This window comes from Danio rerio, chromosome 14, assembly GCF_052040795.2.
Source record: "Danio rerio strain M-AB ecotype USA chromosome 14, GRCz13ab, whole genome shotgun sequence".
Classification (NCBI taxonomy): Eukaryota; Metazoa; Chordata; class Actinopteri; order Cypriniformes; family Danionidae; genus Danio; species Danio rerio.
In genome coordinates this window covers 4,699,889-4,725,278 of record NC_141034.1, presented here as the reverse complement: position 1 = coordinate 4,725,278, position 25,390 = coordinate 4,699,889, and the positions used below count along the sequence as shown (strand labels likewise).

Genomic DNA, 25,390 nt, shown 5'->3' with positions numbered 1-25,390 from the left:
ATATCCGCACACACATATACACACGGAAGCCGAATAATAAACGGGGCAGATATGAAGCCACGCCCACCGCCAAACGCTGACTGATATTGAGGAATGCAAGGGGTTACATAACGACATTTTAAGATGATAAACTGCGTTTACTCGGGCCCTTTGGCACACTGTGAGACACTATAGAGAAGTTAAAGGACTGGTGAGTGAGAGTTTGTGCTTGTTAACGATCACCTGTACCTAGTTTCGGAGTTTTTCCACCTTTTCTCCGGTCAAGTTACAGTATCTTAAAGGGACAGTTCACCCAAAAATGAAAATTTTGTCATCATTTGCTTTGAGTTTCTTTTTCAGTTAAACACGAAGGAAATGTCTTTTTAAGAATGCTGAAAAGGAGCAGCCATAGTCTTCATACACTATAAAATATATGTTAATTAATATCAATATACACTGCAATACTTTCTACATTCGTATTTGTACACAGCACCGTATAACCTGTATATTTATAACAAATCTGTACATACAATTCAACATCCAGATTTCTTGTCCTGACTAACTGCATCTCTGTTTAATGTCTATCATTTTTTTTCTCTTATTTATTTTGTGTTGTCACTTTATGTATACACTGAAAGCTTCTGTAGCCAAAACAAATTCCTTGTGTGTGTGAAGCACACTTGGCAATAAAACTGATTCTGATTCTGATTAATCAGGTTTTTTTTGTTAATTTACAGCTGTAAATTGCATTGTGGCACCTTGGTCTTTGCTCTATTTACGTTTGATGTTGAAAATTCAACTCTACAGTTTACCAAAGTGAGTTTAATTGACATTTTAGTAGTTTGATAGTTTAATATATATATATATTATATAGAGAAATAAGTCTGGAAAATGTATTGGCAGATTTTTGTAAACTTTAAACTACCAAAAATGTTATAAAACCAATTTTCCCCAAACTTTTCAAGGTTAAACGTTGTTGGAGGAAAGATCAGGGTCCCATAATGCAATTCAAAAGCATACATAAATTAGGAAAAATAAAAACATGAATCACAAAAAATGGAAAACTGTTAATTTACAGAGATTTTTAGAGTATTTTTGTTTGTATTGCTGCTTTTCCCCCCAAACATTCTTCACAATATCTCCATTAAGGATGAGGAAATTTTCATTTCTGGGTGAACTGTCCCTTTATCAACACGGAGAGCCTGAATATAACATTAATAAAGTAACTTTAATAGTTCACTCTGATGTTAAATATATCACGTTTTCTCCTACTGTTAGGTGTTTAGATTTTAAAACTTTCCGTCTATTTTTTTTCCCCTTCTAATGATGATTTTGCACTTTTTTGGTGTCAAAGGTTTTCCTGTTTGTGTGTGCAAATGGGCCAGACGACAAGCTGTTAATAATAATATAACCACTACCTCCATAAATCACTCAGCTAATCAGCCAAACATATGACATGCGGTTTATTACAGGTAGGCATACAGATGTGGTTAACAAAACCAAACCAATTATGAGAATGGGGAATTTAATGCTATAACCTATTAAAGGGGAGCTATTATGCAAAAATCACTTTAATAAAGGGTTTAAATACAGTTGTGTGGCAGCAGTATGTAAATATAACCAGCTTCTAATGGTAAAAATATAATAATGTATTTTTGTATAATCACACTTGATAGTAACAGTCTGCCGAGACACTTTGATTGACATTCTTCTTTTGTGCGTGTCATCAGAGGGGGAAAGCCCCACTAACAGACATCTGAGCAGAACGGCCAAACTGGTTTGAGCTGATTGAAAGGTAACATGACTTGCATACCTTTTACAACTGCGGCCTGCAAAAGAAAATCTGTGAAAGCACAACACGTCATGACTTCTAATTCTTAGGAAGTACTATAGCAATACTATAGCAAAGTACTTAAATAATCTGTAGTGTTGTGGTGGTAAAACAACAATTATAGTAATATAAACAAATACACAAAGCTTTTTACAACTATAGCTGGCCAGTAGCCAAAGGGGGTTCGGGTGGTTTGAAAGTACTACATTCTCAATTGACCTATTTTGTCTGCTATATCATCATAAATTGTGGAAATAACCCATCAAAGGTTTTAAGAAAACGCACAATAACATAAGTGAAGTCAACTTTCACTGTGTTAAAAAAACATTTTACTAAGTAGCCTAACTTTTATTTAAAATCCTGAACCTTATTCTTGAGAGTGAAAAATTACCAGTGAAGAAGTCCGAAGCATCAAAAGCAGCCTATTAAAGTTCATTTTAATACTAATTAGGCTGTGTATAAAAATCAAAAAGTTCTCAGGGGTAGCTTTAAAAATGTGTCGGTGCTCTTTGTGTTAGGGATTCATCAATATAAACATCAAAATCAGGCACTCAAAAATAGTAGAAAAAATAATAAAAAGCCTTTATTGACATGGCTGTTCTTTAAAACCGCAGCTTCATCAGGTTACATTGATGAAGTCAAGTGTTATCAAAACGTTTAGGTGCAGTTTTAAGAAATAGCCGTGGTAGGCTAAGTTGACCGAAGTGTTTGAGTGTGAATGAGTGTGTGTGGATGTTTCCCAGTGATGATTTGCTGCTGAAAGGGCATCCGCTGTGTAAAACATATGCTGGATTAGTTGGTGGTTCATTCCGCTGTGGCGACCCCAGATTAATAAAGGGAATAAGCCAAAAATAAAATTAATTAATTAATTAATTTTGGATATATGTAACCCCGCCGGTCCTACACCGCCCACTCCGCTCCGAGCTGGGATCGAACCAGCAACCTTGCGCATGGGAGTTGGTTGCTCTAACAAGGAGGCTAAAGATCATAGCCTCTAGTGTTTGTCGCTAGAGTAACTTTAGAGGTCAGTGGAGTGAGGTTTACCTGCACAGCACACACTAGCTGGCCTCCACCCCACTAATCCTCACTCCTATCCGGGTCACGGCATCAATGTAACCCCGCCGGTCCTACACCGCCCAACCCGCTATGAGCTAGGATTGAACCGGCATCCTTCCGCATGGGAGTCGGTAGGTCTAACAAGGAGGCTAAAGACCATGAACTCTAGCGTCTGTCGCTAGAGTACCTTAGAGGTCAGAGGAGTGAGGCTTACCCGCACAGCACACACTAGCTGGTCTCCGTTACATATGCACTGCACCATATATAAAATGTCTTAATTTTGGAAATTTTATCCCAGAGCCAAATGCTTTTGCACAATTTTTCTTCTTCTGTATCTTGACAGGTTAGTACACATGCTCCTAGTTTATCTACTCACTCTGTGAGATGGGTCTAAATATAAGGAAAGCAACTGAAGATCATGCAGTTCATGACGCGCGTCAACCACATGGTGGCGCTGGAGTTTGAATCCTCTTCCAATCTTCCAGGGTTGATGACAAGAAACAGATCAAATGCGTCTATGCTAACCATCTTTTCACTTCAGTTCAGTTTAAAATGGTAAATGATGTAGGCTATATCAATCAAAATAAAATTCCCGAGATTAAAATTTGATATTGAAGATGACTCTTTTCAGTTTTGTGAGCATATTTCTTCAGTTCAATTCACTCAGATTTGTTTTGGGCTCATGTACTACAGAACATCTATATCAATAGTCATATCTCAAACAAATAAACCCTTTTGACAAGATAAATATGGTGTAAAATTGCCTTATTTCATTTACCAAACAGATTTTAATAGGTGTAGTTAATGATAATAACTCTGACTTGTCGAGGACAAACACTAGATTACCTTTATTTACACCAAATTTTCAGAAATAAAGGTACAAAAGCTGTCACTGGGGTAAATTGTTATACCTAAACAGTCCTTATTAGTACCTCAAATTACAGTATGTCTCTTTATGATATTAATGGAGCTATATTTTAGATACAAAAATGGACCTTTTAAAACAGTGACAGCATTTGTAGCTTTATTTCAGAGATTAGTTAGGCCTATACAGTCTTTTTATTTAGTAGTTTTTTTATATAGAAAATAAAGTAATACATGATTGCTACATGCTTAAACAATATTAAACACATTTAAATGACTAAATGTAAATGTAATATAAAGGCTACTGCAGAAGCATAACATATGGAAGACAAAACTTGCTAAAAAAATAAATAAGTAAAATGAATGAATGAATGAATGATTAAATCCACAAATTCCTGATGATTGACAGACACCCTCAACCCACCCAGCATGTTGATCTAAGGAAAAGCAAATAAAAAAGTAAATACTACTTTTAGGTTAGCATTTTCTTTTTCCCCCAACATCCCTCTATTTTTTTTTTATTATTTAATTATTCTGTGGAATTAATCTATTTATTTGCATGTTTATTTATTTATTGTTTTATTTATACAAAATTTATGGTTGTATTTATTTGTATAAATATTTTTTGTTTATTGTTTTATTTATGCAGTAATTTGTGGATTTACTAATTAATTAAATTATTTATTTGCTTATCTATTTTATCTATATCTATTTATTGTTTTATTAAGGCAGGATTTTATGAATTAATTTACTTATCTATTAATTTATTTGCATATTTATTTGTTTATTATGTTATTTATCCAGGAATGTGTGCATTGTTTTACAAATCTATTTATTTATTTGCATATTTATTTATGTTTTATTTATACAGAAATTTGTAGATTTACTGTTTATTTAATTTGTTTGCTTATTTATTTATCTATTGTTTTTTTGATGCAGGAATTTATACATTTATTTACTGATTTATTTATTTATTTATTTGGATATTTATAAATGTATTTTTGTTCATGCAGAAATGTTTGGATTGACTAATTAATTAATTTTAGTTTGTTTTTTGCATATGTATTGATTCATTGTTTATTTATGCAGTCATTTTTGGATTTACTAATTAGTTAATTAATTTATTTGCATATTTATTTATTGTTTTTTATGCACTTATTTTTGGATTTGCTAATTTATTCCTTTATTTGCATATTTATTAATTTATTGTTTATTTATGCAGTAATATTTTGATTTACTAATTAATTAATTAATTTTTTACATATTAATTTATTTTTTATTTATGCAGTAATTTCTGGATTCACTAATTAATTGATTTATTTGCATATTAATTTATTGTTTTATTTATGCAGTAATTTTTGGATTTACTAATTAATTAATTAATTTTCTTATTTATTTGTTTGTTTTATGCAGTAGTTTATGAATTTATTTACTTATTTATTCATTTATTTGCATATTTATTTATTTATTGTTTTATTTATGCAGGAATATGTGGATTTATTATTTATTTATTTATTTGCATATTTATTTATTGTTTTATTTATACAGGAATTTATGGATTTAACAATTAATTATTTAATAATTTTTATTTATTTATTAAATAATTTATTTTTATTTTATTTATTTTTATTTTTGCATATTTATTTATTGGTTCATTTATTCAGGAATTTGTGGATTTAAAAATTAATTAACTTATTTGCATATTTATTTATATATTGTTTTTGCAGGTTTCGTCCTCCATAATAACACTAGCAACATAAAATTTTGAAATGTTATATGCAAAATGGCAATGCAATATGTAAAATGTAAAAGGCCGATGCACATTATATAATTTCATTTTCATTTTTGCACCAAAATTTGCACGTCTTGGAAATGCACATACATTACCTTTTTGCATACTACATTTCAAAATGAGTTTTGTTACTGATATGATATGCGCATGCGTCGGTCTACATAGTACGTTTTAGGAATGTGGGCGGAGCGACAGCGTTGTCAAACGTTTGGTGCTCATTGGGAGGAGGAAGACGGATCTACGTGGAGTTTGTTTCATATTTATGAGTAGGCTTTCGGTATTGGAAGGATATAAAAATACTGAATGATATTTACGTGTTATAACGTTGTAGTCGAAGGATTCACTATACACAATACGACAATACAAACTTCTAAGGAGTATTTAAACAACACCAGAAGCAGGACTTTATTTTCTGACAGAACATAAATCATCTCACACACAGATGTAAGTTCATTACTTTATTAACATAACTTAATTAACCTGCATTTTTACTTTAGTTTTAATACACGTATTTTTTAATAAATGCGTTTAAAATACGAATTAATTAGTTCTCGATGTATTTGTGTTGTCTTAGATAAGATGACAGATTGTGAATGCTACAAAAGCGAACAATATGAATAATAATAACACTATTGATAAAAGAGTGTGGGTTGATTTTAAGGATGTTTTGTCTCATTTTGGAGTCTAATTAGCCTATATTGATATGGTAATATTATAATGAGACAGGCATATTATGAAAGTAGACGTCGTCATGGGCCTGTCTCAGCGAAGAAAAAGCTGACCTACTTTCATCTGTGAACTGTCAAAAATCTACGACAGATTTACAAAAACAAACTTTGGAGCAAATTTAGTTTATTAATTTAATGAATATACAGTTGAAGTCAGAATTATTAGCCCCCCTATGATTTAGTTTTCTTTTTTAAATATTTCCCAAATGATGTTTAACAGAGAAAGGAAATGTTCACAGTATATCGATAATGTTTTTTCTTCTGTAGAAAGTCTTATTTGTTTTATTTCAGCTAGAATAAAAGCAGTTCTTATTTATTTATTTATTTATTTATTTATTTTTCGTTATTTTAAGGTCAATATTAGCCCCTATTTTTTCGATAGTATACAGAACAAACCATCGTTATACAATAACTTGCCCAATAATTACCCTACCCTGTTTAGTTAACTTAATTAACCTAGTTAAGCCTTTAAATGTCGCTTTAAGCTGTGTAAAGTGTCTTAAAGATATCTAGTCAAATATTATTTACTGTCATCATGGCAAAGATAAAATAAATCAGTTATTAGAAATAAGTTAATAAAACTACTATGATTAGAAATGTGTTGAAAAAAATCTTCTCTGTTAAACAGAAGTTGGTGGAAAAAACAGGGGGGCTAATAATTCTGACTTCCAACTGTATATGGGAAGAACCATGTACACAAACAAAAATGATCCAATAAAAAAACTAACTTATTTTATTTGTCTAAAATTGATCTTAAGCATTATATTGAAACCCTAAAAGACATTAAAAGTGAAAAAAAAAACTCTGAAGATGTAAGCAATTTTGGACTTAATATTTATGCAAATTTCTTGTAATATATCCCCTGTAATTTTATGTATTTATTGTTTTTTATTCTCTATTAATTTGTTCTTTTGATGTGAATAAATGTAAGCACTCTATTCCTCAGTTTTTGTCTGCTGTTGCTCTTGTTATGCAATTAAAAAAACGATTTTCAAAAACAGATCTAATTTTTTTTTAATGTTCAATAAATTTTTTTTGCATTTGAACTTAGTACACAATTAATAAAAAACATTTGTTTTTGCAAATGAGCTCTAAAACTTTTAAAATTTCATATTTTCTCTCAGTATTAGTTACATAATCATCTAAATCTAGAAAGAAGCAAATAAGTAGTTTTTTGGCTGTGTAATGAACTTTTTTCATGTGCGGTTGTTTTAAAATAATTTTTTTAAAGGGACAGTACTCTTTAAAAATGAAAATGGAAATCCTGCTATCATTTACCCACCCTTTACTTCCAAACCTGTCTGAGTTTCTGTCGAGCACAAAAGAAGATATTTCAAAAAAATTTAAAAATCTGTAACTTCCATAGTATTAGTTTTTCCTACACTAAAAAATGCTAGTTTCCTTAATTTGTTCAGCTGAATCAAATTAATCTTATGAGTCCATTGCACTTATATTATGTTAAACTGACTTAAAACAGCTTGCATAACTCATTGTTAACTGAACTAAAAACATGTGTTGACATGACTAATTGATTATATAATTATTTTTACAGTGTACAGAAGTCAAAGGTAAGCAATAGCAGAGCTTTCAGTTTTGGGTGAACTATCTCATTAAGGAAGTGTCTTGGAAGATGATTGTTTTGATGGCATGGGTAAATCCCTAACTATCATACGGTAGTCATCCTAAAGGAAACAAATCACATGTCATCAATTATTGAGCAAGATTGGCATATAAACAAACAACTCCATATAACCAAACCCTATAAGCGTGTGGTGTTTTGTGAGCTGGTGATGTGATTCATGTGATTTTTAAGATGATAGTAATACTCTGATGCAACACGAGGAAAGAAAAACACTTCTAGTAATTCAGCAGTTTACCAGAAATTAAATATTACGCTATTTACTCATGTCATATGTCTCGAAATGGCAAGAGAACATGAAACACAAAATGCTTGACAAGTAATATGTCATATTTATTTAAGTGTATTTTATCACATGTTTTTGTTCTGTGTGTTTTAGTGACCATGTCGGACGTGAAACCAAAGGGTGTAGACACTGTGGATGCCAGACAAAGCGATGCAAAAGAGTATGTGTGATTGATTCATTAAAAGACTCTTGTTAATTACAAGCATATCATGTGACGCAGTATTTAGGTTTTAGATTTGTGGCCTGCAGAAATGAACTGAATATGAAAAATGAAATGTAGTAATTTTGACAACATTTTTCGAAAAAACACATTTGTGTTTGCTTGTTTTTGATCAAGAAATCTTAGACCAATGTCATGCAAAACGCTGCAGATTTTTCATTCATTCATTTTCCTTCGGCTTAGTTTATTCATCAGGGGTCGCCACAGTGGAATGAACCACCAACTTATCCAGCATATGTTTTACGCAGCGGATGCCCCTCCAGCCACAACCCAACACTTAGGGTGCTTTCACACCTGTGAATCGATTCAGTTGTTCCGAAACAGGGATTAAAATGGTTACATTGTTGCTCTTTGCTCTTGGAGCGGTTCGCTTTCACATGGCAAAGTTTCTAAACGGACCAAAAGAGCTAAAACAAGTCACGTGTGAGTAAACTCTCCTCACATTGGTCAGAGTTTCATGGTTTATTTTGCAGAGTCCCGCTCAGCTGTCAGGAGAGGTAGTGGTTTGGTGGTGTTTGACAAGGTGCACGCGACGTGTCTGAAGAGCGAGGAGAGATGCGGTGGGGAGGGGTGAGAAGGATGTGCGACGTATCTGAGGACCGGGAGGGAGACGCGAGATTACCAGGAGATTATCACTCGTTTGCGGGCCTCCGGGAGACTCCCGAAACTTCCCGCCCTACTCATAATTCTCTCTTCATATAGCTGTATGCCTATTACATATCCATAAAACACTGTGATATATCCGCACTCGGACCGTATCGCTTTCTCACTGCAATCGATCCGCTCCAGAGTTTGCTTCAATCAAGCCGAGACCACCCCATTCAAGCGATCTCGGAGCGATTGATTTGGCGCGGATCCTAGCACGATTGCTGGTTTTACATATCCCAAACGAACTACGCTAACTGGGCAAACGAGACAGGTTCCGAAACAAGCGTAAGTGTGAAAGCACCCTAAGAAACACCCATACACACTTGCATTCACACTCATACACTACGGTCAATTACAATAGCAATAGCGTATTTATTTCACCTATACCACATGTCTTTGGACTGTGCGGGAAACCGGAGCACCCGTTGGAAACCCACACGAACACGGGGAGAACATGCAAACTCCACACAAAAATGCCAACTTCACAAGCCGGGCTCGAACCAACCGCCTTCTTGCTGTGAGGCGATCGTGCTACCCACTGCGCCACCATGACGCCCACATATTTTTTATTTACCAAAAAATACAAAACAACATAACAGAAAGGAACAGAATGAAAAAAAAAAATTAAATGTGATAAATGGACCTTTTAGAGGAAACACAATTGTTTTGTGTTGTCATGAGGCGCCATGTAGGATTTAAATCAAACCTTGCTTATCAGCACGCTTATAAAACACTTGCATATGCACCTATAAATTACGCGCATATACACTTATACTATTGGATGTTCAAAACAACATATATGAAACTTGCGCATGTACACATGAACTTGACGCATGCATACACTCACATACACATGCACATAGGGCTCTATTTTGACGATCCATGTGCAAAGCGCAGGGCGCAAACGCTTTCAGGGTGTGCCATAATCTGTTTTTGCTTATATAAGGACGGAAGAATCCGCTTTGCGCCAAGGCGCATGGTCTAAAAGGGTTGAGTTTATTTTCTTAATGAGTTATAAGTGTGTTTTGAGAATAAACCAATCAGAGTCTCATCTCCCATTCCCTTTAAGAGCCAGTTGCATCGCACCATAAGTGCATTTGCTATTTACAGCACGTAAAGTAAGTGTAAGTGGAAAAAATGAGCATTTCACTAGCAAGAAAACAGTTAAACAGAGCATCTACTGCAGGAGAATGAGAGATAAGGCATCTCATAATCTACTTTCACTTTCGCTCTTGGATAGGGAAACCTTTACGCACAGACATCCATTAGCCTATACATAATTAATTTCGTTTGTAAAGATTTGTTCCAAAACTATTTCTAAATTCAGTTCTAGTTTCCAGCAAACGAATAAATGAACAATAATAACGAAGTGTGTTCAAAAACCTGAGTTATATCCTAAAACACATGCTGTGCCTCATATGATCTAAAACCTGACAGGTGGACAAATCTAAGCTTGTTTTTAATAAAACAAATATAAATATGGATATAATAAATAATACTGCTAATAATAATAATATTATACAAAACTAATTGAATGAACTGAAAAAGCCTCCCGAGATGAAGAAAGTATGAAAGCAGTGGTTTTTAAATTTATGTAGGCTAGAAAATATTATGTTTGGTAATATTTTAATCCTTTATATTTATATCCTATATCTATTCTTATTATATCCTATATATATCCTTAATATTTTATCTCTTTTTCATATGTAAAGATATTTGCGTATTGCTCTACATCTTGTGTGTATTAAGCAGTGTGTTAGCGAGGCGCACTCTGAGCCAGACAATAGACCGGCTTTGTTCTGGTCTAAAGAACAGACTATTATAGTTTCTCAAAATAGCAACGCGCCAAAACACGCCTGCTTTTTTAGACCAGAACGCCTATGGGCGCACATATGAGCGCAAATGCATTTGCTATTTAAACAGCGTGGAGTAACACCTCAAAACGACTCTTGCGCCAAGCTGAAACTAGCAAATAACAGTTGCGTCGCGCCTTACGCCACATTGCGCCGGGTGTATGATAGGGCCCATAAACTTGATCCTCTCATAAACACCCACCTCAACACACGCACATACAAATAAACTCGATCCTCACATAAACACTCACACTAACACACGCACATACAAATAAACTCGATCCTCACATAAACACCCACACTAACACACGCACATACATATAAACTCGATCCTCACATAAACACTCACACTAACACACGCACATACATATAAACTCGATCCTCACATAAACACTCACACTAACACACGCACATACATATAAACTCGATCCTCACATAAACACTCACACTAACACACGCACATACATATAAACTCGATCCTCACATAAACACTCACACTAACACGCGCACATTCATATAAACTCGATCCTCACATAAACACTCACACTAACACACGCACATACATATACACTCGATCCTCACATAAACACTCACACTAACACACGCACATTCATATAAACTCGATCCTCACATAAACACTCACACTAACACACGCACATACATATAAACTCGATCCTCACATAAACACCCACACTAACACACGCACATACATATAAACTCGATCCTCACATAAACACTCACACTAACACACGCACATACATATAAACTCGATCCTCACATAAACACCCACACTAACACACGCACATACATATAAACTCGATCCTCACATAAACACCCACACTAACACACGCACATACATATAAACTCGATCCTCACATAAACACTCACACTAACACATGCACATACATATAAACTCGATCCTCACATAAACACCCACACTAACACATGCACATACATATACACTCGATCCTCACATAAACACTCACACTAACACACGCACATACATATAAACTCGATCCTCACATAAACACCCACACTAACACACGCACATACATATAAACTCGATCCTCACATAAACACTCACACTAACACACGCACATACAAATAAACTCGATCCTCACATAAACACCCACACTAACACATGCACATACATATAAACTCGATCCTCACATAAACACTCACACTAACACACGCACATTCATATAAACTCGATCCTCACATAAACACTCACACTAACACACGCACATACATATAAACTCGATCCTCACATAAACACCCACACTAACACACGCACATACATATAAACTCGATCCTCACATAAACACTCACACTAACACACGCACATACATATAAACTCGATCCTCACATAAACACCCACACTAACACACGCACATACATATAAACTCGATCCTCACATAAACACCCACACTAACACACGCACATACATATAAACTCGATCCTCACATAAACACTCACACTAACACATGCACATACATATAAACTCGATCCTCACATAAACACCCACACTAACACATGCACATACATATACACTCGATCCTCACATAAACACTCACACTAACACACGCACATACATATAAACTCGATCCTCACATAAACACTCACACTAACACACGCACATACATATAAACTCGATCCTCACATAAACACCCACACTAACACACGCACATACATATAAACTCGATCCTCACATAAACACTCACACTAACACACGCACATACAAATAAACTCGATCCTCACATAAACACCCACACTAACACATGCACATACATATAAACTCGATCCTCACATAAACACCCACACTAACACACGCACATACATATAAACTCGATCCTCACATAAACACTCACACTAACACACGCACATACATATACACTCGATCCTCACATAAACACTCACACTAACACACGCACATTCATATAAACTCGATCCTCACATAAACACTCACACTAACACACGCACATACATATAAACTCGATCCTCACATAAACACCCACACTAACACACGCACATACATATAAACTCGATCCTCACATAAACACTCACACTAACACACGCACATACATATAAACTCGATCCTCACATAAACACCCACACTAACACACGCACATACATATAAACTCGATCCTCACATAAACACTCACACTAACACACGCACATACATATAAACTCGATCCTCACATAAACACCCACACTAACACACGCACATACATATAAACTCGATCCTCACATAAACACTCACACTAACACACGCACATACATATAAACTCGATCCTCACATAAACACTCACACTAACACACGCACATACATATACACTCGATCCTCACATAAACACTCACACTAACACACGCACATACATATAAACTCGATCCTCACATAAACACTCACACTAACACATGCACATACATATAAACTCGATCCTCACATAAACACTCACACTAACACATGCACATACATATAAACTCGATCCTCACATAAACACCCACACTAACACATGCACATACATATACACTCGATCCTCACATAAACACTCACACTAACACACGCACATACATATAAACTCGATCCTCACATAAACACTCACACTAACACACGCACATACATATAAACTCGATCCTCACATAAACACCCACACTAACACACGCACATACATATAAACTCAATCCTCACATAAACACTCACACTAACACACGCACATACAAATAAACTCGATCCTCACATAAACACCCACACTAACACATGCACATACATATAAACTCGATCCTCACATAAACACCCACACTAACACACGCACATACATATAAACTCGATCCTCACATAAACACTCACACTAACACACGCACATACATATACACTCGATCCTCACATAAACACTCACACTAACACACGCACATACATATAAACTCGATCCTCACATAAACACTCACACTAACACACGCACATACATATAAACTCGATCCTCACATAAACACTCACACTAACACACGCACATACATATAAACTCGATCCTCACATAAACACTCACACTAACACACGCACATACATATAAACTCGATCCTCACATAAACACCCACACTAACACATGCACATACATATAAACTCGATCCTCACATAAACACTCACACTAACACATGCACATACATATAAACTCGATCCTCACATAAACACCCACACTAACACATGCACATACATATAAACTCGATCCTCACATAAACACTCACACTAACACACGCACATTCATATAAACTCGATCCTCACATAAACACTCACACTAACACACGCACATACATATAAACTCGATCCTCACATAAACACTCACACTAACACACGCACATACATATAAACTCGATCCTCACATAAACACTCACACTAACACACGCACATACATATACACTCGATCCTCACATAAACACTCACACTAACACACGCACATACATATAAACTCGATCCTCACATAAACACTCACACTAACACACGCACATACATATACACTCGATCCTCACATAAACACTCACACTAACACATGCACATACATATAAACTCGATCCTCACATAAACACTCACACTAACACACGCACATACATATAAACTCGATCCTCACATAAACACTCACACTAACACACGCACATACATATAAACTCGATCCTCACATAAACACTCACACTAACACACGCACATACATATAAACTCGATCCTCACATAAACACTCACACTAACACACGCACATACATATAAACTCGATCCTCACATAAACACTCACACTAACACGCGCACATACATATAAACTCGATCCTCACATAAACACTCACACTAACACACGCACATACATATACACTCGATCCTCACATAAACACTCACACTAACACACGCACATACATATACACTCGATCCTCACATAAACACTCACACTAACACACGCACATACATATTAACTCGATCTCTGTGTCGATCTCTATATGTTGTTTTGAACATCCAGTAGTATAGGTATATATGCAAGTAATTTATAGGTGTATATGCAAGTGTTTTATGTATGTGTTGACAGGCAAAGTTAGATTTAAATTCTACACGGCGTCTCATATGTTGTTGCTGTTTCATTTAAGACTTTTATTTAAAGAAGTTCATATGGAGTCATGACAAGTTGACATCAAGCGTATGCCTCTCATTACCACCTGCCATCAGAAACATTGACTCCCTCACACTATTCAAATCAAGACTCAAAACCCACTTATTTAAGATGGCTTTTAATACTTAATTTTATCTGCACTATTGTTGTGTATATTTTATTATTTCTCTTGTTGTTTTATTGCTCTTGTTTGTACGGTGTCCTTGAGTTGCTATAAAGGCGCCTTTAAATAAAATGTATTATTATTATTATCAAATAACTTTTATTCAAAATGCATGTCGGGTAGTTGTTGTGTCACGCTCTGTGTTTATACGAATAAAGGCATTTATTACTATTCACGTTTTTGTATGTTGTTTATGTCATATAAAGTTATAAATGGGTCATTAATTATTACATTTTTCATCAATTTTGTTAATGCAGGAGTTCGAGTGTCACAGATCCTGGACTCGTTCAGATGGATGCCAAATCACATTCTGATGATAATGTAGATTATCAATACAAAACCAACTACCCCAATCTAGGACAATGTCTCATCATCAACAACAAGAATTTCCACAAAAGAACAGGTACATTGATATATAACACTGTGCTCATTATATAAGCAAAAAGAGCAAACATTTTAAGAGAGACCAATTTTACTTTTATATTTTCCATTTGGGTTAAATTTTTCTTCTGTGCACCTTAAAGTGGAGAGTTGTGCCAAATTTACATCTACTTACTAATTACTCAACAAAGGTGACGTGGTGGCGCAGTAGGTAGTGCTGTCGCCTCACAGCAAGAAGGTCGCTGGTTCGAGCCTCGGCTGGGTCAGTTGGCATTTCTGTGTGGTGTTTGCATATTCTCCCCGTGTTCGCGTGGGCTTCCTCCAGGTGCTCCGGTTTCAAGCTAAATTTTCCGTCGTGTATGTGTGTAAATGGATGTTTCCCAGAGATGGGTTGCGGCTGGAAGGGCATCCGCTGTGTAAAAACGTTCAGGATAAGTTGGCGGTTCATTCAGCTGTGGCAACCCCAGATTAATAAAGGGACTAAGCCGAAAAGAAAATGAATGAATGAATAATTACTCGCCCACAAATTGCTTCCAAACCTTTACGATTTTCTGTCTTCTGTTGATGTTTTGAAGAATTCCGGAAACCGGTAACCATTGACCTCCATAGTAGAAAAACAAGTACTATGTAAGTCAATGGTTACAGATTTTTATCATTTTTCAAAATGGCTTCATTGTGTTTAACAGAAACTCAAATAGATTTGAAACAAATGGAGGGTGAGTAAATGATGGCAGTTACATAGCTAAAAACATCCACTTACATAGCTAAAAAACAACTTGTTTGCTTCTTTCTAGATTTAGATGATTATGTAACTATAATGCTCAGAGCAAATGGGAATTTTAGAAAAGTAAGAGTTAATTTACAAAAGCAAATAACGTTGCTTTTTAAACCCTTGGTGCACCTTATGCCTGGTTCACACTAAAGGATTTTAAGCCTGATTTGAGCCCGATTTGGAAGTTAACGAGCTCGCCGACAGATCGGGCTGTGATCGGGAAGAAATCTGCGGGTGCTCGGCGCTCGCCGCTCTTTATGTGTGAACTACTGAACAACGCATCAACGAGGCTCGCTGACGCATCGCAGACGGAAATCCAACATTCAGCATGCTAAATATTCCAGAGCAGTCGGCCGACTCAACCCCACATGTGGTCAGATGTAGTGACGAGCTGCAGCCAATGAGAGAGCATATCAGCATGAGTCGCGTGCCTGTGTGTTCAGGAGCTCAGCAGAAACATCTGTGATTGGTCAGAATGGGCATCGGTGCACTCACTTCATTCTGCGTTAGCACAGACATGAGAGTAGGCTATATTAACAGTGGAACTAGAATTCTGTAACTATTAGAATTACCATACTGCTCATTCTGACCGTTCTCATATAAAACGCCATACTGTCACAACATATTTACATTCAAAGCTATTTTTGAGATATTAAAATTAAGCTTTGAATGTCTGGCATCATATTTAATGACACCATTACCCTAAAATATCATCTTTTTTTGGTAATACAGCCTATAAATATGTAGTTAAGATACTAAAACACTTAAAGGTCTTGGCTTTCATTTTCACTTTCAAACAGGAGCTATTTCACGGCATAGAATATGCTGTTTTGAAAGATATCTGAAGTAAATGGATGTTTTTGCCATCAGAAAGTTTTGTTTATGTTAGCAGGAAGTTGCTAGGCAAGAAAATGCACACATATTTAAAGTCACAGTGAAAAGTATCAGACATGCATGCAGTCATTTTGACCAATATGGTAATTTAAGGCAGAAATGCTCAGTTCTTTACTGTTTTGTAATAAAAAAAAATAACAATGTCAGAAAGAAATACACTGATAGTTAGAAAACGGCAGGGTGTTATAAATATGTTAGTTTTATTTCAAAGAGTTATAAAATTACAAAAATTAAAAACTCTCTGTGTATCTATACACTCGAGCCTTGCAGATGAGTGATTAATCCGCTGATAAATCAGCTGATTTGACGATGTTTTTAAATGCTTTCTTCAAAGCTTGAAACGCTGTCAGTGATGTAATCAGCACACAAGCAGCCAATAGTGTTCAGCTTTGTCTGACGACTCCTCCCTCAAAATTTCATTGGCTGTGGTTTGGTAGCTTGAATGAGCTGTTGGGGAATGAGTTGTTGTCAGATCATGTAGTGTGTGACCCCCCTCTTGTGGATCATTCACGGAGTGTTGCGTAGTGTGAACACCACAGAGATTAAAAGACACAAAGTCAAGTTATGTAGTGTGAACAGCACAGCGATCTGCTGATGTTTAAAATCCTGTAGTGTGAACTAGGCTTTAAAGGGGATAGTTTACCCAAACATGCAAATCTACTCACTTTTTAGTCCCCCACAAAGTGCTTCCAAACATTTAAGAGTTTCCTTCTTCTGTGAAACAGAAAAGAAGATGTTTTAAAGAATGCTGGAAACCGGTAACCATTGACCTCCATAGTAGGGAAAACAAATATTATGGAAGTCAATGGTTACAGGTCTGTTGGTGGGGTTCTCATGTTTACATTTTTAACTCTTTAACTTTACTTTAACTTGCCTTGATATAACCTAATTAAAATCAGAATGAGTTAAGTTCAAGAGTCAAAAAAAAAAAAAAAGTAAGTATGAGAACCCCACCAGCAGACCTGTAAGCATTGACTTCCGTAGTAGATCAAAAATACTATTGAAGTCAATGGTTACAGGGAGTTTTCCTCATATTTAAATTTTTTAAAACTCTTGAACTTAACTCATTCTTAATTTAATTGTTATGTTATATCACAAAAAGTTTAATAGCTAGAAAAATTAAATATGAGAACAAACCATCCCCCCTTAACAAACCAGTAACCATTGACCTCCATTGTAGATCAAAAAAACACTATAGAAGTCAATGGTTACTGGCATTTTTCTCATGTTTACACTTTTTTTTTTACTCTTGAACTTAACTCATTCTGATTTTAATTGTTATGTTATATTGTGGCGGCACGGTGGCTCAGTGGTTAGCACTGTTGCCTCACAGCAAGAAAGTTGCTGGTTCTTCCGGTGTTGGCTTGGGTTTCCTCCAGGTACTCCGGTTTCTCCCACAGTCCAGACACATGCGCTATAGGGGAATTGAATAAATTGGCTGTAGTGTATGTGAGTGTATGGGTGTTTCCCAGGGCTGGGTTGTGGCTGGAAGGGCATCCACTGCGTAAAACATGCTGGATAAGTTGGTGGTTCATTCCACTGTGATAAATAAAGGGAATAAGCCGAAGGAAAATGAATGAATGAATGAATGTTATATGGTACACCAGCTGCTTTGCAATGACAATTAATGTGAAACACTCTGTATAAGTACATTTAAATTGAATCAAACTAAATTGAATGAATGGATTGTTGTTGTGAACAGGAATGGGGGTTCGCAACGGGACAGACGAAGACGCAAAGAAGGTGTTTGAGACTTTCTCACAGCTGGGCTTTAAAGTCGGACATTACAATGACCTGACCGTCTCACAGATGATGGCTTTGTTAAATAAAGGTGCGTTATTTTATAGTCATCAGGTTTTATTTATGTAAACAATCAGTCAGAAACGCCTGCATTTTTCCTCCCTCAGCATCTCAGGAAGATCACAGTAAGTCGGCCATGTTTGCGTGTGTGTTGTTGAGTCACGGAGACGACGGGCTGATCTACGGCACGGACAACAGTATCGAGCTGAAGAGGCTGTTTGCACATTTCAGAGGAGATCGCTGCACGTCACTCGTGGGAAAGCCAAAGCTTTTCTTCATTCAGGTGAGATAAAAGCACACATACAGTAATTGCCAATACAAAAGAGAGAGCAAACCATTCTGAAGGGTTCTGTTTGTGTCAAGTTTACCATGTAGCCAAAGAGCATACAATCACCGAGAGGCGACACTCTAGTGCAATTTGGGAAACAGCCACTAGATGGCGCAGCGGGCATTTTGGAATGAAAACTCCAATAGAGCAACAGCATATTATAAGTCTGTAAAATAAAGTATTAAAAGTGCTGATGATTGTGATAGTAAGTGTTGTATTGTCGTTTTTTAGTTTGTATCTCAGCTTTAATGTGCTTTTTAAATAAATAAATAAAAAACAAAGCAACTGCTTGCCATCACGACAGCAATAAGATCCATTGGACAGCCGATCGCTTTCACTCCAAAACGGCCGAATCCCGGGCTGTTGCTGGGCGCTGCTGTTGCAATGGAACGTTCTATTGAGTGTCGCCTCTTGGTCATTCTAAGCTCTTTGATGTAGCTTAATGACAGATGCTTTCAGCTTCCAATTGCACATTGCCCAATATGTTTACAGCAAAGTTATGGCATTTTAAAAAGAGCATTGTACAGGGTCTATGCTGTACAAAGCGATTAGTTGCTTTACCGTTTTCCGTTAACACAAAACTGTTGCCTTAAAAGCAACAAGTTGATTTTCCATACAAAAAGTCAGTAAACACATTGACTTAATTTTTTTCATATTTATGCACATAGTTTGCTTACTTAAAACTGTAAGGTAGCGAGTTTACTCTCTTTTTTAAGTCAACTGATCGAGTTTTACAGTGTTTACAGTGTACTAGTTTTTTTTTTTTAAGTCTTGAATTATATACACACACACACAGTTAAAGTCAAAATTATTAGCCCTCCTGTTTATTTTCCCCCAATTTCTGTTTAACACAGAGATTTTCTTCAACACATTTCTAATCATAATAGTTTTAACTGATTTATTTTATCTTTGCTATGATGACAGAAAATTATATTTTACTAGATATTTTTTAAGTCACTTCTATCTAGTCAAATATTATTTACTGTCATCATGGCAAAGATAAAATAAATCAGCTATTAGAAATGAGTTATTAATAATAACCTTTATTTAACCAGGTAAGTCAATTGAGAACCAGTTCTCATTTACAATGACGACCTGGCCAAGAGGCAACATGAAAAGCAGATGCAGAGCAAAGCACTAGGGACACAATACAATAACAACGCAAATGCAGATAATAGCATATAAAACCAACAACAACAACAACAAAAAAAACTAAAACAAGCACAGTGATCTTGAACTATTGACTGAATAGAATTTTTAAAAGATGATAGGGGAATGAAAGTGCTGAGCTTTAAGGTCTGCTGCAGTTGATTCCAAGCATCAGCAGCAGAAAACTGAAAAGAGTAGCGACCAAATGAAGTGCGAACTTTGGGTATGCAAAGGTTAATGAAGTTACTAGAGCGCAGATTTCTGCATGTTTCATGAATGTTAAGAAGTGATTGTAAATATTGTGGAGTTTTTCTAATAAGAGTTTTGTAAATGAACAGAAACCAATGAATTTGTCGACGTGATTGAAGAGGAGGCCAATTCAGTGAAGAATACAGTTGACAGTGATGAGTATTAAATGGTGCACCAGTAACAAAACGAATTGCTGCATGATAAATAACATCCAGTTTGTGAAAAAGAGTTTTTGAAGCTGATCTGTAAATTAAAGCCCCATAATCCAGAATTGGTTATACTGTTAATTTGACCAAAAGCTGCTTTGAAGAGTGAGTAAAGGAAGATTTGTTCCTGTAAAGAAAACCAATGTGGGCTCTAACCCTTTTGAGCAGTTCATTTATGTGAGTTTCAAACGCAGGTTTCCCATCTAACCAGATACCAAGATATTTATATCAATCAACATAATCAATTTCAGTACCGTGCAATGAGGAAATTTCTATTAAAAACCATGCATTTTGTTTTGTTAGTATTTAAAACTAAGTGAAGATTGGTAAAAGCGCGTTGGATACTTAAAAAACTGGCTTGCAATGAAGAAAGTGCTGTAGTCAGAGAAGAACTGCAAGTATAAATGATTGTATCATCAGCATATAGATGTATGTGAGAATCACCTGCAGCAGAAGCAATATCATTAATATGATTATTAAAAAGTGTAGGCCCCAATATACTACCTTGTGGGACCCTTTTCTGAAGCAGCAGGGGATCTGACAGAAACCCCTCCACCCTTACTGATTGTAGACGACCAGAACAGTAGTTCCTGAACCAGACCAGACAGCTCTCAGATAGTCCAATATATCTTATATCATATTAAAACTATTATGATTAGAAATGTTTTGAAAATTTTTTTTCTCTGTTAAACAGAAATTGGGGAAAAAAATAAGCAAGGGGGCTGATAATTCAGGAGGGCTAATAATTCTGACTTATTGTGTTTCTCCAGGCCTGCCGAGGCACAGACCTGGACTCTGGCATTGAGTGTGACGGTGTAGGTGACGAGGAAACACAAAGGATTCCTGTTGAAGCAGATTTTCTGTATGCTTACTCCACCGCACCAGGTAAATAATGCAACGTACAGGGTTTCCACACTTCTTAGAAAGACTTAAATTTCAGACACATGGATTCAAGGCCTGGAAAGTTTAAACTTTATAAACATTTGTTCATCACTTCCGATGCAGAGGTTGTGATCTATGAAAAACATTCATTCATTCATTTTAATCCAGCTTAGTCCCTTATTTATCAGAGGTCACCATAGCGAAATGAACTGCCAACCATTCCAGCATATGTTTTACACAGCGATGCCCTTCCAGCCTCAACCCAGTTCTGGGAAACACCCATACCTTCTCATTCACATACACTACGGCTAATTTAGTGTATCCAATTCACTTATGCCGCATGTCTTTGTACTGTGGGGGAAACAGGAAAAAACCCATGCCAACACGGGGAGAACATGCAAACTCCACACAGAAATGTCAACTGACCCAGCCGGGACTTGTAATGTAAGATCTATATCAGGCATGCCCAAACTCGGCCCTGGAGGCCACTGTCCTGTTTAGATCCAACTTCCTTCAACACACCTGCCTAGAAGTTTCTAGTATATCTATAAAGAGCTTAATTATCTGGTTCGAGTTGGGATAATTGGGATTGGAACTAAATTCTGCAGCACACCGGCCCTGCAGGACTGAATTTGGGCACCACTGATCTACTGTATATCTTCTTCTGAGGTATTCAAATGATTTCCTATGTAGGCTTTGTAATTCATTCATGTTCCAGTACAACACCATTACATTCTCAATGCAGGTTCCTCTATTACAGTCATTATCTGCTAAATGATAGTATAGAATAAATGATTGCTTTTGCTAGGAACTATACTCTCAATCTGGTGTAATAAATCATGGAAATCATTCTGAATCATGTTTCACAAATGACTCTACTGTTGCAAGATTTTAAAAGATTTTCTTTTTGCAAAGTTCCTGGATTATTGCTCCAGAATAAGAGCATAGTTCCTAGTCATATTAGGAACTATGTTAAAAAATAGCCACTTTTCATTTTGCATCAGTTTTAATACACAATGTAACTATAGAGGAGTCAAGCTTTATAGAAATAGGGAAAAATATTGAAACTGTTTCTGAGTGAGATGCTAATGGTCTAATCCGATTCAATGATCTATGCCAAGCTAAGCTAAAAATGCTCCCGTTAGATTCAGAGATTGACCAAATGGATTTTAAAAATAGTAAAACTCACCTGTTTCAACTTTAGGAGAGTTATAAAACCATTCATTCATTCATTTTCTTGTCGGCTTGGTCCCTTTATTAATCACCCTATTAAAAAATGTGCAATGTTTCTTTAACAAAAAATAAACGGTGGTAAATAAGCAAATGCCCTTGTCCTGACCATGTTATTTTCTGTCTCTCCTCAGGATATTACGCATGGAGGAATGTCGCTAATGGCTCCTGGTTTATCTCCTCGCTGTGCGACATGCTCTTAAAATATGGCAAGCAACTAGAGATCATGCAGGTCATGACGCGTGTCAACCACAAGGTGGCGCTGGAGTTTGAATCCTCATCCAATCTTCCAGGGTTTGATGGCAAGAAACAGATACCGTGCATTGTGTCCATGCTGACCAAAGAACTCTACTTCCCTAAATAATTCACATGGATTTAACTGATTAAGTTGCGAGAATAGTTTTAAAAAGTTGAAGTTAAAAATATGAGCCCTCCTTTTATTAAATATTTCCCTAATGATGTTTAACAGAGCAAGGACTTTTTCACAGTATTTCCTACAATATTTTTTCTTCTAGAGAAAGGTTTATTTGTTTTATTTCAGCTAGAATAAAAGCAGTTTTAAATTTTTTTAAAATCAATTTAAGGACAAAATTATTAGCCTCTTCAAGCAATATTTGTTTCAGATTGTCTACAGTATAAACCATCGTTATACAATGACTTGCCTAATTACCCTAATCTGCCTAATTAACATAGTTAAGCCTTTAAATCTCACTTTAAGCTGAATACTAGCATCTTGAAAAATATCTTGTCAAATATTAATTACTGTCATCATGACAAAGATAAAATAATTTATTATTATTATTATTAAATTATTATTATTAATATTTAAATTATTATTATATTATTATACTAATAATATATTATATTATTATTATTATAATGAGTTATTAAAACTATTATGATTATGATGTGTTGAAACAGAAAGAGGGGAATAAGATATTGAGGGGATAATAATTCAGGAGGGCTAATAAATCTGACTTCAACTGTAAATATCATGTAGCCATTTGAGGTGCTCACTTACAGACCTCAGCCAAAGAATCTGGAGGAAAGCAAGTAATGTTAAAGGGAAACACTGGGTTATTAGTAATGTAAAATGGAAACACTGGGTTATTAGAAATGTTAATGGAAACACTGGGTTATTAGAAATGTTAATGGGATATACTGGGTTATTAATAAAGTTAATTGGATACACTGGGTTATTAATAAAGTTAATTGGATACACTGGGTTATTAGTAATGTTAAAGGGATACACTGGGTTATTAATAAAGTTAATTGAATACACTGGGTTATTAGTAATGTAAAAGGGATACACTGGGTTATTAATAAAGTTAAAGGGATACACTGGGGTTCTAGTAATGTTAAAGGGATACACTGGGTTATTAATAAAGTTAATTGGATACACTGGGTTATTAGTAATGTAAAAGGGAAACACTGGGTTATGAGTAATGTAAAAGGGATACACTGGGTTATTAATAAAGTTAATTGAATACACTGGGTTATTAGTAATGTAAAAGGGATACACTGGGTTATTAATAAAGTTAAAGGGATACACTGGGGTTCTAGTAATGTTAAAGGGATACACTGGGTTATTAATAAAGTTAAAGGGATACACTGGGTTATTAATAAAGTTAATTGGATACACTGGGTTATTAGTAATGTAAAAGGGAAACACTGGGTTATGAGTAATGTAAAAGGGATACACTGGGTTATTAATAAAGTTAATTGAATACACTGGGTTATTAGTAATGTAAAAGGGATACACTGGGTTATTAATAAAGTTAAAGGGATACACTGGGGTTCTAGTAATGTTAAAGGGATACACTGGGTTATTAATAAAGTTAAAGGGATACACTGGGTTATTAATAAAGTTAATTGGATACACTGGGTTATTAGTAATGTAAAAGGGATACACTGGGTTATTAATAAAGTTAAAGGGATACACTGGGGTTCTAGTAATGTTAAAGGGATACACTGGGTTATTAATAAAGTTAAAGGGATACACTGGGGTTCTAGTAATGTTAAAGGGATACACTGGGTTATTAATAAAGTTAAAGGGATACACTGGGGTTCTAGTAATGTTAAAGGGATACACTGGGTTATTAATAAAGTTAAAGGGATACACTGGGGTTCTAGTAATGTTAAAGGGATACACTGGGTTATTAATAAAGTTAAAGGGATACACTGGGGTTCTAGTAATGTTAAAGGGATACACTGGGTTATTAATAAAGTTAAAGGGATACACTGGGTTATTAATAAAGTTAATTGGATACACTGGGTTATTAGTAATGTAAAAGGGAA

The 25,390-nt window shown here is 35.4% G+C and overlaps 2 protein-coding genes across 5 annotated transcripts in view; one reads left to right on the top strand and one right to left on the bottom strand.

Annotated features, from left to right (window-relative positions):
- The window catches only part of LOC147833832 (uncharacterized), an 863,518-nt gene that overhangs the window by 187,382 nt on the left and 650,746 nt on the right, over positions 1-25,390 (bottom strand). The window lies entirely within an intron of this gene.
- On the top strand, positions 32-24,019 carry casp3b (caspase 3, apoptosis-related cysteine peptidase b). 4 transcript variants are annotated; one of them, XM_087280667.1, is made up of 9 exons: positions 43-190; positions 1,334-1,451; positions 1,710-1,774; positions 8,269-8,335; positions 15,459-15,604; positions 18,951-19,079; positions 19,156-19,331; positions 21,751-21,865; positions 23,227-24,019. In XM_087280667.1, exons 4-9 carry the CDS (start codon positions 8,274-8,276, stop codon positions 23,454-23,456), a joined length of 858 nt encoding a protein of 285 aa, XP_087136793.1. In that variant the 5' UTR covers positions 43-190; positions 1,334-1,451; positions 1,710-1,774; positions 8,269-8,273; the 3' UTR covers positions 23,457-24,019. The 4 variants fall into 4 exon arrangements, with proteins under 4 accessions (XP_087136794.1, XP_087136793.1, NP_001041531.2 ...); XM_087280668.1 differs by lacking the exons at positions 1,334-1,451; positions 1,710-1,774 and having other exon boundaries at positions 32-190; NM_001048066.2 differs by lacking the exons at positions 43-190; positions 1,334-1,451; positions 1,710-1,774 and adding an exon at positions 5,785-5,966 and having other exon boundaries at positions 23,227-23,576.